The 13572-nt window shown below is 38.9% G+C and overlaps 1 protein-coding gene across 3 annotated transcripts in view; it reads right to left on the bottom strand.

The window, feature by feature from the left end:
• The window catches only part of LOC146620100 (uncharacterized), a 121161-nt gene that overhangs the window by 31285 nt on the left and 76304 nt on the right, over positions 1 to 13572 (bottom strand). For all 3 annotated transcript variants that reach the window (XM_085368762.1, XM_085368763.1, XM_085368764.1), the window contains 8 exons: positions 8625 to 8663; positions 8426 to 8470; positions 6592 to 6627; positions 6048 to 6092; positions 5310 to 5363; positions 4778 to 4831; positions 3095 to 3175; positions 1300 to 1341 (listed from right to left, as the gene is read on the bottom strand). In XM_085368762.1, coding sequence (XP_085224888.1) covers positions 1300 to 1341; positions 3095 to 3175; positions 4778 to 4831; positions 5310 to 5363; positions 6048 to 6092; positions 6592 to 6627; positions 8426 to 8470; positions 8625 to 8663 — 396 coding nt within the window. The remainder of the gene's footprint in view (positions 1 to 1299; positions 1342 to 3094; positions 3176 to 4777; positions 4832 to 5309; positions 5364 to 6047; positions 6093 to 6591; positions 6628 to 8425; positions 8471 to 8624; positions 8664 to 13572) is intronic.

The following is a 13572-nucleotide window of genomic DNA, read 5'->3' as shown; positions in this document are numbered from 1 at the left end:
TGATTTAATGATGGTGAATCCAGCTAAAGGAAGGGCTGCTGCATTGCTCATTAAGTATTCAAAGACTGCCAGAATCCATTTCCTGTTATCTTGTGCCTCTTTGCTTAAAGGGTAAAGAAAGAAAACATAACCGCGGTGAAGGCCGTTATCATGCAGATTTTAATTATGTCCATCATTTTGCCTACGTATGATACATAAGATACTCAACTGTGCAATTATTTTTCCATGTCAAATCCACTGATATTGATAGTACAAAGTGATCAGAAAAAAGAATGAAATCTCTTTGATATCCAAGCATGTTATGACAATTTCAGTGATATCAGTCATATTAGTGATTTCCAGCTGGTATTAGATGGACTTCAGGAGATATATCTTCATGTTAAAAAAGTAAATAACATGGAAGATGATGTAGAGCAGTAAAAAAAAGTCTCCAAGAACCTCAAAACTTTATTGTGTAATGTTTAAGTGAAATCCAAAAAAGACCATCAAAGCAAAATTAGTTTGATAATAAACTTCAAGGTAGGTTTGTTGGAATAATGCGCTCAAGGAAATCAGAGAGAATGGTTTAAACGCAATAGACCAGAGGCCAGTTTTAAGGAGAAGCTGTAAAGCAGTGTCCTTGAAGGCAATGTGTTCAAAAAGCTACCTTTCAACAGGATAATAACCTCAAGCATACGGGTAAATTTAGCAAAGAATGGCTCAAAAAGAAGAAAATTAAAGGTTAAAGAAGGGTCTGGCCAAATAAAAACTACACACAAGATCCTATCAGAATCTCACTGGAATGCTTATGGAGGGGATTTAACGTGGGCACTGCATGCAAGAGCAACATTTTGCAAATGAGGAAACTTTACATGGAAAGGTGGTCAAGAATTTGAGTGAGGCACAGTACGACCAGGAGGACAATGATGCAAAACACACTATAAGAAGTTAAATGGAGCAGCGCTACCGCGTAAAGCCAAGGCTGCACTTACTTTTTCCCACAGAGGAATATTGCACCAATAGATCTGAACAAAGTGTTCAGATAGCCACACAGAGCCCTAAGGTCTCAGCCTAGGATTACATAATGTTACATCATTACAGAACATGACACATGTAGTCGGTGTCAGGTTCTGTAGAACAAAGCAAAGTGTGGACGTTTTCATTCCCGTGACACATTTTCAAGCTCATGCTATCCTGGAATTCGTGCCAGGTAAGCTATTTGTTACAACTTCTTCTTTTTTGTAGTACAATTAAATTTATTTAGCTGAATTGTTTCTTTTTCACTTTTTATTGCTTATTTGGTGATGTTGGAGGACCTACCTTAGGTCCACGAGACCCTCTAGTTAAAGGCAACCCGTCCCCCTGTAAAAACAAAAACAAAACAAAAAAACAAAGAAGACTTTAGAATAGAAATTCACTGCACACTGATCAGCAATTCTCTTTGAGAACTGAGGTAAGGCCCGAGAAGCAGCCCTAGTGCTTTAATTCAAACAGGAGTCTTGAATCAGTATGAGCTACACACATTACAGTGTTGCCTTATGAGCACATGTTCAATACTGCTTACAACAATTTGATTAGTTTCACTGTACAGATGCAAGGTGATAATGCCGTACCACAGAGAGGGTGGGGGGTGGGGGAGAAAACAAAAAACCTTAATTGGAATCGAGGTGCGGGCATTATTTACTGTACCATCCAGATGAGACATTGATTTCTGTGGTCAGCATGTATTTCTGGTGCAAGTCCTACATTGTAAATTAGCTGGGCAGAAGCTGGGTTTGAGCCAACACAGCAGTTCTTACAGTTTTGGGGAGAAATGGACCAGTTCAGTCAAACGTAAAACACTAAAGTTTGGGAAGTACAGAACTTTTGAAACCAAAGAGATCTGATGACATTAGTGGGGCACTTCCACTCTACAGAAACAGAACTTCTCCCTCGGTATGTGAGAGTAGATCATAAATTTATAGAAATTTATATAAACAGCATGTTTAAAGTACAAAGACTTAGCTGGTTATTATTCAGTTGAAGGCAAGCTCAACAAAGTGTGTGACATCTTAGTTCAGTGGTTTATACAGTTGCCTAACAAGGAAACGATCGTGGAAGGAGAAACAGATTCCTTTGGGGTTGTGTCAGGAAGGGCACTGAATACAAAAATCTGCCAAATCAAATGTGCGGCGCTACCTGCTGTGGCGACCCCGCATGAATAAAAGTGGCTTTGTCCTTAGCTGCTTGAGCAGGCTAACTCATTAAAGATATGTTTTGTTTATTTCCTTTTCCCTTACCTTTGTCTTATATGATAACGTCCATAAATGCTAAGGACATTTCTTCCTACATCTCCGCACACTAATGGTATTTTCAAAAGACAGAAATATGTCTGCTTTAAATGAAAGCCATTTTTCTTAGTTTAGCTTTTTCACCTATTGCATACAACACTGTGAGAGGTCATTTTCACGTGGTAAACACCCCATCTTGACACCCACAGCCGTGTTTTTCAATCCCTTTCCAATTTTCCCAGTGCAGGAGAATGTTAAGAGGTTTAAATACGTCGGCCTGAACACAATCTTTCCTTTATTACTCTGCTCACGGTACCCATGGCTTGCTTGATCAGTAGGTCTGCTGTTGGGCTTAATGTTCAGATTGGTGTTTCCACACACAAACAAACACGACTGTTTAAAGCTGCAGAAGTCCACAGGTGATTGAGAAGTGCGAGTGCCATCAACCGGGATTGAGGCTGTGGCTGCACATGCACAGCTTCTTTGGGAAAGCTATAATGAACATTTCTATATGCAGAGCCATGTCTATAAAAGAAACTGAACAGCTATGTGCTCCAATTACGAGGATAGGTGATTATCCAGGATGGGGATATGTGATGGTGGACTATCTAATGATATTGCTACTTCATAACATCATTGCATCTGCGCTGCTGGAGGACCTAGTTTCTTTAACTTGCCTGCTGCTACTCTAGCTGTTTGCAGGTGATCTGCATTTCTGAAAGTCTCCTGTGTTTCCATCTGCTGTTTTATTGGACTGCATTAATAGTTTTTAATGCTGTATCCTGTGTCTTCAGAGCTGAACCCAACAAGGTGAGGTTACTGTCTACATTTGATATAATACCCACCATATATCCACCCACAGGTTCGCCAGGCTCACCCTTAGGACCTGGAGGTCCTGGTGGGCCGATCATTCCACCAGAGTCCCCCTACAGACAGAAAGACAGATGCTATTTAGAAATTTCTCCATAAAAAAACATTAAACCAGCCCTGTCTTCTTGACAAGCCAAAGAAAGTGCAGTGTTAGTTAGACACAGTGAGGTGAAAAAAAGGGTGAGAAGATGCAAGGATGCACATGTGAACGATGTCAACACCAGCGCATCATGTTAGTGGGAGAACCTTTTGTTTTGCATATTTGTCACACTCACATGTTTTAAATCATCAAAAAAAACCCTATCCAAACCCACCTGACCCTATGTGAAAAAAACAACTGCTCCCCTTGTTAAATCACTTCCACAACCATGTTTGACTGTTGCTATGGTGATCTTTTTATGAAATGGCATGTTTATTTTATGGCAGATGCAAAGGGACTGAAAGCTTTGAAAAATTTCAGAGAATGATTTTCCTCTTAAATTTTAGGGATCATCAAGATGTTTATTTCTTTTTGGTCAGCAGTTTTCTCCCTGGATCTCTCCCACAGATGCCATTTTTTTCCTGGGCTCTGTCTTATTGTTGAAACAGGAAGTTTGACCTTAACTGAGTGAGTTACTTTGTTCCTCATCTGTTCTTTGCTATGCCTTTGCTATCAACCTCAACAGTGCTTTATTGATACTTATCAATTTTTAGCATGGTGGTAATGACTAGCTGCTACAAATGAGCATGTCAGCATTGTTGGGTAAAGACTGCCACCATGCTTAGCATTCATATAGCTGTTCTTTTCCTTTTTTGCTTGTTTTTGGAAAATACTGCTTGAAAAATAAATGAAAGAATTGTAGCATTTTATTGTTTTGTCAATAATATTAGCAGCTATTACTGCTCAAGAGACAGTCTTCCACAGTAAAGTCCCATTTTAAAAAAGTCATGATTGCTTGATTGATTAAGCTGACAATATACTATATTTACTAGTTATCTTTAAAGTTCCTAATAAGAATATACATATATATGTATGTATAAACATTGTTAATTGCTGCATCTGCTAACATTTTTTACTCTATGCTACGCTAACTGCCTTCTACCCCCAGCCTCATATTTAAGCCACAGACGCTGCTTATTTTTTTCTCCTATTTATTCATAGAGCGCCACACGAATGAAGTGCCTCTTAGATTGGAGTCAGTATAGCAAATTTGACAAAGGAGGATTATACAATGGAAAAAACGAGGCTTAAGCATTTTATGTGAATGAATATAGGAGGCTTAAGCACTCTAGGTCTATTTCTCTGCTCTGGAGAATAACAGAGTGACTCTGGTGGGTGGGGAGAATTGAGTGCATCTTCATTCTTTCTGACAAGTAACAAACCCCATCAAATATGCATGTCAGCTGCACACTTTTCCACTTTTCTAGTTTGCCACTTTCAGCAAAGTGTTTGGAATATAACTGCAAGAAGAAGAAAAAAACATTTGTGTGCAAAAACAGAGGAGTGAGAGGCACCGGAGACAGGAACACAAAGTTACACAATGACTGAGGATTGGACGAAGGGCAAGTAATCTAAAAGGCATCTTTGCAAGTTGTCTGGCATGTTGAACCTGTAATAAAACATCATAGCTTCATTTTTCTTTGCTTTCAGGTGAGGACTTGATTTGAAGTTTACCTACCTTTTCTCCTTTCAGTCCATCGTTCCCAGGTACCCCTGGCTCCCCTGGTGAGCCCTGTAAATAGTGGTGAAAAGAGACACATCTATCACCAGGCCTTCATCTTCTCACACACATTTATCTCCTCCTCCTCACTGCTTCAGCAGGCTGCTGTGTTCCAACATAATTTCCCTTAGCCAGGATTTATGAAATGCCTCTTTTCCCTCCCTGCTTTTGAATAAAGACAGATGCTCATTACCGAAGCAGGTGTGGAGAACAGATTGGGCCTCTGCCTCCGTTCCCGGCATAAAGCGCTTAGATTTGCCTCTTTCCACTAATTAATTCTTAAATTTGATTACTGATCGTCTGTGTAAAAATTCTGGACTTTTCTCCCCTACTTCTTCTCTATCTCTGCCTGCTGAGGTTTATCTATTTATCTCTCTATTTGGCTGGCGGCGTTAAGAAAGAGGACGATACGGCAAGGTGACAGATAAGGCGATGAGAAAAAGGAAGACTTGACATGAAGTGCTGGTGTTTATGATGCCAGAACACTTACTGGCTTGCCCGGGAGTCCTGGGGCTCCAGTGGATCCAGGAGGGCCTTGCTTCCCCTGGAAAAACACAAAGGAAAACCAACACTATGGATATTCGATTCTCTTTGTTTGGTTATAGATATGATTTCTGGGCTTTGGGTGTTCTTGCCCAGCCCAGCTACAATGCAAACACTGACTTTCCAAAGAATTTCATGAAACGTTGCCTGAGCAGCAGTATATTTGCATGCATGCGGTATTTCAAGTTAAAGCGACGCTGTTATTCTGTAAAAGCTTCTCATATTCACTTCCATTTTGAACTGTATTGTTTTTATATGTGAGGATGATCTAAATGATTCATATGTTACCATGGAAACTGAATTTTTACTGTATCTTGGCTTTTATCTCACAGTACATCTTTTACAGTAGCACTGAGACAGAGTCTTCTTAATTAACACTTGATATCATCATGAGCATTATTCAAAAGACTACATTTACAAAACAGGCTTAGAAACACCAAAACTGCAGATTTAGAGTTATTTAATTTGGACTGAACTCTGAATTTCAGTGCATTTTACTTTATTTTCCTTCCATCAATGACCAAAACCTCAGCAGCTCTTGTTATTCTGCTCCTCGGTCAAAGCTATAATGGCCTTTCATGCCTATACGTGTATCATTTTACCTTGTATTTAGCACATTTTTAGACTTCAAAGTTTGACCTACTCTAAATGGCACAGCACCCCAGAGATAAACACAAAGCCTCACCTCTGGTCCTTGATCTCCCTTTAGTCCTGGCGGCCCCATGTTTCCCTGTTAAATCACCAAAAAGGGTGAATAAGACGCACACGGGAGGCAGGAAACTGCAGGAAAAACATCTTGACCTCTGTGCTTTGTCATACAGCGCTGAGAGAAAAACTACATAGATTTGATTTCTTTCTGAGTTCAGTGTTTAGCAGAACTTTTGTGTGCTCCATGAATGTTTTGGAGTATTTGGTGAAACCTAAACAACAGAAAGAAACTTTGTGCAGCACGGTACCCTCCGGTAACAGCTCAATAACATCACTGGACTTCGTAGGGTTACTGCCAACCTACCAAATATACACCGAAGAAAGGATCCCTTCTAAAAAAAATAGAATCCGACAGAGAAATCAGTAATACCCTGCTGCGACTACTGGTGTACAAACACTGTGGAGCTTGTGTGGAGAGTTACAGAGAGTACTACGTTGGACAGGAAGGAATTTTGTAGCCTTATTTTCTTGGCAGTAGATACTCAAGTTTTAGTGCAAAGGTTAAGTCTTTGATAAGTCACCTTGAAGCCTTGCGGTCCTTGAGCGCCTCTCTCCCCCTGCAGAAAGTAAAGGAAACAGAAAAACATCCGTTCTCAAGATGTGTATAAAGATCCAAGCCATTTCTCTGGCTGACTGTGGTTAAGGTTTAAAAAAAAAGTCTTCAAGGACTTTCGTGAAGTTAGCATATGATGTGAAGGTTAAAACACAGAATATTTCCTTTGCCAAGTTAGCTTTTTTCTTGCACTGAGAATGTGAATATAATAAAATCAGCAGCTGTTGAGAAAAAAAATGAGTGTGTGAAATTTTTCTCTTGGCTTCATACCACACTACATTTTTTTTTAAATGTTTGCACTGTTCTTCTGGCTTTTTCAACAAAGAAACACCGAAATATGATTAATGTGGCAATTCTCAGCTTTAATTTGACTCCGACTATGATGTGTCGCTGTTATGACACAAACACGGTGCTCAGTGTTTACGGGTTGATTAGTAGGGGGCTGATATACTCAGTGACCGGCTGCAGTCTCCAGGCCTTCCCTATACTTCCACTTTCCTCTTTGAGTGGTCTCTCTGCTGATAGTCTGCTATCCAGTCTGTTCTTCAGCAAGCAGATTGCATCCTCAATCACACTTAGATTAGAGTATTTGACTCAGTCACTTGAGGATAGTCCCACTCTTCACCCTGAAAAGCTCTCTCTAACTTTATGTTTAGGATGTTTTTTCTCAATATTACCACACATAATGCTCCTGTACGCACTGTCACTTCAGAACTGCTACAATGCTTTACACATGAGGTCACATGACCTTTGGTTTTTGAGCTATTCCTTTTTTCTCCCCACTACATTCTCCTCTTTGTAACATTTGATTGAGGTTAATTTTGTGTCATTTTGTGTCATTGCAGAAAATTGTTCCACAGCACTCGTAGCTTCCTATTGTTCTTTTTTTGGTCTGGTTTTTTTTGTAAATTGCACGCTTTTCTCTCCTATTTGCAGGGTTACCATGGTTTTGCATCCTGTTTTGAATCCTCTGAGGTCATGCTGTCTTAATCACTGACAGGGACACATGTATGCTGACACACAGAAAACATTTCTCACTTGCCGTGCAGTTACAAATGGGCTTTTTTTTTTTTTTTTTTTTTTACACACCACAAAAATATTTTTCCCAGCCATCAACGATATTTGTGTACCAGTTATTTTCCCACTTTGTGCTGCTTCACGGCAAACAACCTCTGACGCCTCTCTGACTCTGGATCTCCTTCATGTGAATGATGACCTCTTTATGCCTCAATCTGACAGGCAGCTCCACTCTTCCGCTCTTCTGGGCGTGTCCACTTACTTTTGAACCCTTCCATTTCAAATATTTCACATGTGATTCTTTCAGCATTGACATAAATATACTTTAATTAAGGCAGAGACTTGACACTTTATTATAGATTTTCTAAAACTTGATGCACTGACAAAGACAGTCTGATTCTGCATCTCTGCTTGTGATTTGTTTTTTTTCTCTTTTCATTCAGCTGACTGTCTTTTGATGTTTTGGCCAATAGCTGCGTCAGTGGCCTTTTGTAATCTGCTTGCTTCCAGTAGATGCGTCTGTTGTTTTGAGGTCCAAACAATAATTGCATGCCAATTTATTCAGCGGCTCACCTTGTGCTTCTTTACAAAGCGCAAGGATGAAATTCAACTCAGAAACTGCACAGTAGGTGAAGTCCCATTGTTCTTTCAAAAATCAAATGTCAGTCCCGCTTTTGTTGACGCTACGTAAGAAATTGGTGTTTTTCACACTGTGGTGTTGGAGGCAATGTCTGAGACCTAGTTTCCTGTTGTTAAATTGTCTTAATAATGACAGAAAATCTCACCTCATCTCCTTTTTCTCCTTTTAGGGCTCTTTCCTTCATTTCGTCCTTAAAAAGGAAAAGAAAACAAAAAAGAACAGGAGAAAGCAGATGACTTTAAAATTTGACTGTACCGTACTTTGTGTGCAGTGTGAACAAGGAGCTCGAGGAAATAAGACACTACATAAACATTTCATGTTCGGTGACATAAACAGCTGCTTACAGTTCCCGAAAGCTGTCTTAATCCATGTGCTGTCATCACCTAGGAGTAATGAAAAAGACACAGTGTTCTCTAAAAAGTTCATTGATCTCACAATTAGTGCAAGTGAAAACTGAAATAAATAAATAAAAGGAAACAAAGTGATTTGAGCTACTGAATATTTTAAGAATGCATGAGTGGCAGCTCCTATTTAATTCACAATTGGCTCTCTTGCCACCGGTCTGAACCCAGGTTAGATAAGAAAAGATTAAATCTGTATTTTTCCTTTCTCTTTCGCGGTATACTTTCAATACAGCTCAGAGATGGGGTGACAGTGCAGCTGGGCAGAGCCTGCTACAACAAAATTAACGAAAGGCACGAGGTCAAGACCACTCGATGCACCGAAATTAAAGTCGCAAATCAAAGTGTTTGTACGGAGCTCCTAAGTTTCATATTGTCGCTTAGACCCGCCATTAATGCATTCCCCATCTAATCAGATTATAGTTTGAAATGAAAGTGCACGTGTCGATACACCTGTGAGCGAACTGGCTAAACTGCTGACAAATTGAAAACGAGTAAACATGCAAAAGTGTGACTCCACAAAATCCTTCGCTTTGGAAAAATAAAGATGTTTTCCATAAAATCCAGTTTCACAAAAGACCACAATTGCCTTTGAGAGCATGCACACGCCGGGTAGAGGTGGCGCGGTTCAGCGGGCGATGATACGAGCGATTGTTTCAGTTGGATTGCTCACAATCACATTTCAGTGCTGACACTGGAGACATTTACTGAAGGCAGACCTATCTGTGCAGATGCAGATACAATCTGGATATGAGCTTCACCACAGAAATGTTGGTATAAAGTGGACAAAAGGTTTTTAAGTGGATCTGATGTTTCAGGCCTAGTGCATCTATCTGCAATCATCAGAACTCATTATATCTGAATGTCCTAAGGCCTCTTGTGTTAACCATGTGTTTTGTGCCTGTGTGCAGTTATAACCTGGTCATTCTTGCAAGATTTAATGATATCAGAAGCAAGAGGAAACAGGAGCAATCTGGGGACTAAAAGCCATATCTGTGGGAGATATCTGCATGTGCCTACAGCTGACATCATTTTCATTAGTAACCGGACTGTTTCTCATTTAACTTTGATCCTTTTTTTCCTCTCTATCCAGCTGTTACAGCTGTTCTTATTTCCTTACTAAATGTGTCTCTAAGCCTTTTGGAAATTTTGTTGCAAAGAGGCTACATACCTTGGGGTGCTTTCTCTTCCTTTAGCAACAATAGTTGCTAAGCTTTGACAAAGATACAGAAACCTCGAACGCATCCCTGCGCAATCAGTCAACCTTCAACTTGCATATTCTCAATGTCTTTACTCATTGTCATCAACATGTGACTCAATTTCTGTCCAAATTTGGCATAACAGATAACCTGGCATAACAGATTCAGTTTAATAGATTATAAGCTCTATTTTAAAGGCGGGGACAATAAAAAACAGCACAGTCTCAGAGCTAAAAAGACTGTCTTGCCAATTTAAGGACATTGGGGGAAGTGATGACCATGCATGCCTGTAAGCGCACTGCTCCTCCCTGTCACTAATAAACACAGGCACAAGAAGGTTTATGAAGGGAGGGTAATGATCTGAACCCTCGCTTCTGCTGTGTAAGGGAAATCAATGTTTAACTGCCAAAATTATCTGCCACGGGAAAGCAGAGAGCACAGACAGAGCCTGGTACTAAATATTCAAATAGCCTCATTTATCAAATGACTAATGTTTTCCTCTCTGCCGTGTGCTCTAGTACACATCTCATCTATCCTGGGTGGCCCACACCTCACTACACAACAATGAACACAATTTCTATTTCTGTTTCGATAGAAAAAGTCTTAATCCACGAGTAGAAACGAAATTCAAACAAATAAACAAAACGACACTTGCATTGACGTACATTTTTATCAAATTACATTTTTGTTGGGTACACAGAAACCAGTGAAACCAGCAGAAATTGAGTGATATTTGTTCACTCTATAATTAAGTTGTCTAATTTCCTTATGAATCATTTGCTAACGAGCAATGAAAGTGAGAATGAGAATCAAAGCCATCAAACTTTGTTTCCAAGCTCACGTCTAAAGCCTTCAGAAGTTCAATAGGAAGCAGATCTTTAGAACAAAACCCATTAGGGCCGAGTCCTCTAAATGTCAAAGTCTTTTAAGACACAAAGACTTTGAGACTGTTTTCATTTGATACTTTTTTATCCTTTTTTCTTTCTTTCCTTTAAAAAAAAGGCTACAAATAGTTGCTGCCTCCCTTTGGAGTCATTACTGCCGCCTCAGAGATCTTTACCTGATTCGTCACAGTGTATTTTTGTCTTTAAAATGTCTAAGTAATGAGTTCTATCATGCCAGCGCCACCCACTCTGTGTCACCTTCAGCATATGTCAGACATCCACTGTGACGTCAGTGTTTCTGTTTCTGATCTGCCTTTCAGCTGAAACTGTCGCGCAAATGGGAAAAAAAGTAAGATCGGGGCTTGTAATGGTTTGTAATTCTGTAATTTAAAATTATGAGCACCACGAGCGGGCCGTGTACCGCGTGACCCCCATTACTTCACACGACAAAGACTCCCAGGCGAAGGATTTTAACATCTGATGAGTGCAAATGCGTTCTGTGGATGCCAGACACACAAAAAGTCACAGTTCGTAGCTTTTCAGCGCCGTGAAAGCTATTCCGTGCACAATTCCCAGATATGCATGTGGTTTATAGTTCTCAGGGAGCTGCCAATTATCAGTGAATTCATTATCTGAAAAAAGGAGGGAGCTATTTCCAGAGAAATTCAACATGACTAATCTCATCTGCCTTAAAAAGGCTGCCCATGTTTGGTGCCCTTTATCAACACTGATCCCCTGCTCATATTAAAAAAAAAAAAAGAAAGACAGAAAGAAAGAACGAAAAAGTATATATTTAATGATAGAACAGAGCTGGAGGACTGTCAAAGAAAGGAAATTGGTTACAAGATGACATGCCACCATGGTCTAGGCGACTTGTGTCAAGCCAGCCTCCAATTCGAGACTTGCAGTCAAGCCAGCCTCCAGTTGATTTTACGTTCCCTGTGTATTCAAAGTATTACGGGAATGGATGTGGAAACCGGATTTCAAAATAAAAGCCAACTTCGAGTGAATTAACAGATATGTTAAGAACATAATAACATATAATTTAGGCTTTTTTTTTTTTTTTAGAAACTCTAATGTTACATCTACATGACACAGCCTTGTACCCTAATTGTGCCCTGTCACTATCAAGGCCATCTTATTTTGGATTTCAAAGTAAAAGCCCTGTGAATCTTCATTTTTGAACTACTCTTTCAATGAATTCATAATGCTCTTAAAAGCAAAAGTCGTATTTCCAAATACTATTTGAACTTTGTATCAACACTTTCCAACCGCAGTCTTTTTCACAGTAATACCATATCAAATAAATTCTTTCTGATTTTGCTTTTCATAGTAATGGCCCTTTGAAATTGCCGATATTTGACTTAATCTTCTAACGATTCAAAATGCTCTAAAATGAAAAATTGTTGTTTCCACAGGGTAATTCCACCTTAGATCAACAGTATACAACCCCACAGTGATACCATATCAATATCAAGTCATTCTGATTTTGTTTTCAAAAATAAAAGCCCTTTCAAATTGTCCACAATTGACCTAACTTTCAGTGATTTCAAAATGCTCTAAAATGGAAAATTCCTGTTTCCACAGGATAATTCCACTCTGTATTTACAGTATACAGCCCCACAGTGATACCATATCAATATCAAGTCATTCTGATTTTGCTTTCAAAAATAAAAGCCTTTTCAAATTGTCCATAATTGACCTAACTTTCAGTGATTTCAAAATGCTCTAAAATGAAAAATTCCTGTTTCCACAGGGTAATTCCACCTTAGATCAACAGTATACAACGCCACAGTGACACCATATCAATATCAAGTCATTCTGATTTTGCTTTCAAAAATAAAAGCCTTTTCAAATTGTCCATAATTGACCTACCTTTCAGTGATTTCAAAATGCTCTAAAATGGAAAATTCCTGTTTCCACAGGGTAATTCCACTTTAGATCAACAGTATACAACCCCACGGTGATACCATATCAATATCAAGTCATTCTGATTTTGCTTTCAAAAATAAAAGCCTTTTCAAATTGTCCATAATTGACCTAACTTTCTGTGATTTCAAAATGCTCTTAAATAGAATTTTGCTGTTTCCACAGGGTAATTCCACTTTAGATCAACAGTATACAACCTCACAGTGATACCATATCAATATCAAGTCATTCTGATTTTGCTTTTCATAGTAATGGCCCTTTGAAATTGCCGATATTTGACTTAATCTTCTAACGATTCAAAATGCTCTAAAATGAAAAATTCTTGTTTCCACAGGGTAATTCCACCTTAGATCAACAGTATACAACCCCACAGTGATACCATATCAATATCAAGTCATTCTGATTTTGTTTTCAAAAATAAAAGCCCTTTCAAATTGTCCACAATTGACCTAACTTTCAGTGATTTCAAAATGCTCTAAAATGGAAAATTCCTGTTTCCACAGGATAATTCCACTCTGTATTTACAGTATACAGCCCCACAGTGATACCATATCAATATCAAGTCATTCTGATTTTGCTTTCAAAAATAAAAGCCCTTTCAAATTGTCCACAATTGACCTAACTTTCAGTGATTTCAAAATGCTCTAAAATGAAAAATTCTTGTTTCCACAGGGTAATTCCACCTTAGATCAACAGTATACAACCCCACAGTGATACCATATCAATATCAAGTCATTCTGATTATGCCTTCCAAAATAAAAGACTTTTCAAATTGTCCATAATTGACCTAACTTTCAGTGATTTCAAAATGCTCTAAAAAGGAAAATTCCTGTTTCCACAGGGTAATTCCACCTTAGATCAACAGTATACAACCCCACA

Source organism: Diplotaxodon limnothrissa, linkage group LG13 (genome assembly GCF_057381915.1).
Source record: "Diplotaxodon limnothrissa isolate DT_005_m linkage group LG13, D_limnothrissa_male_GT1.1, whole genome shotgun sequence".
Classification (NCBI taxonomy): Eukaryota; Metazoa; Chordata; class Actinopteri; order Cichliformes; family Cichlidae; genus Diplotaxodon; species Diplotaxodon limnothrissa.
The sequence above is the reverse complement of the archived record's forward strand: the minus strand, read 5'-3'. Positions and strand labels throughout refer to the sequence as shown.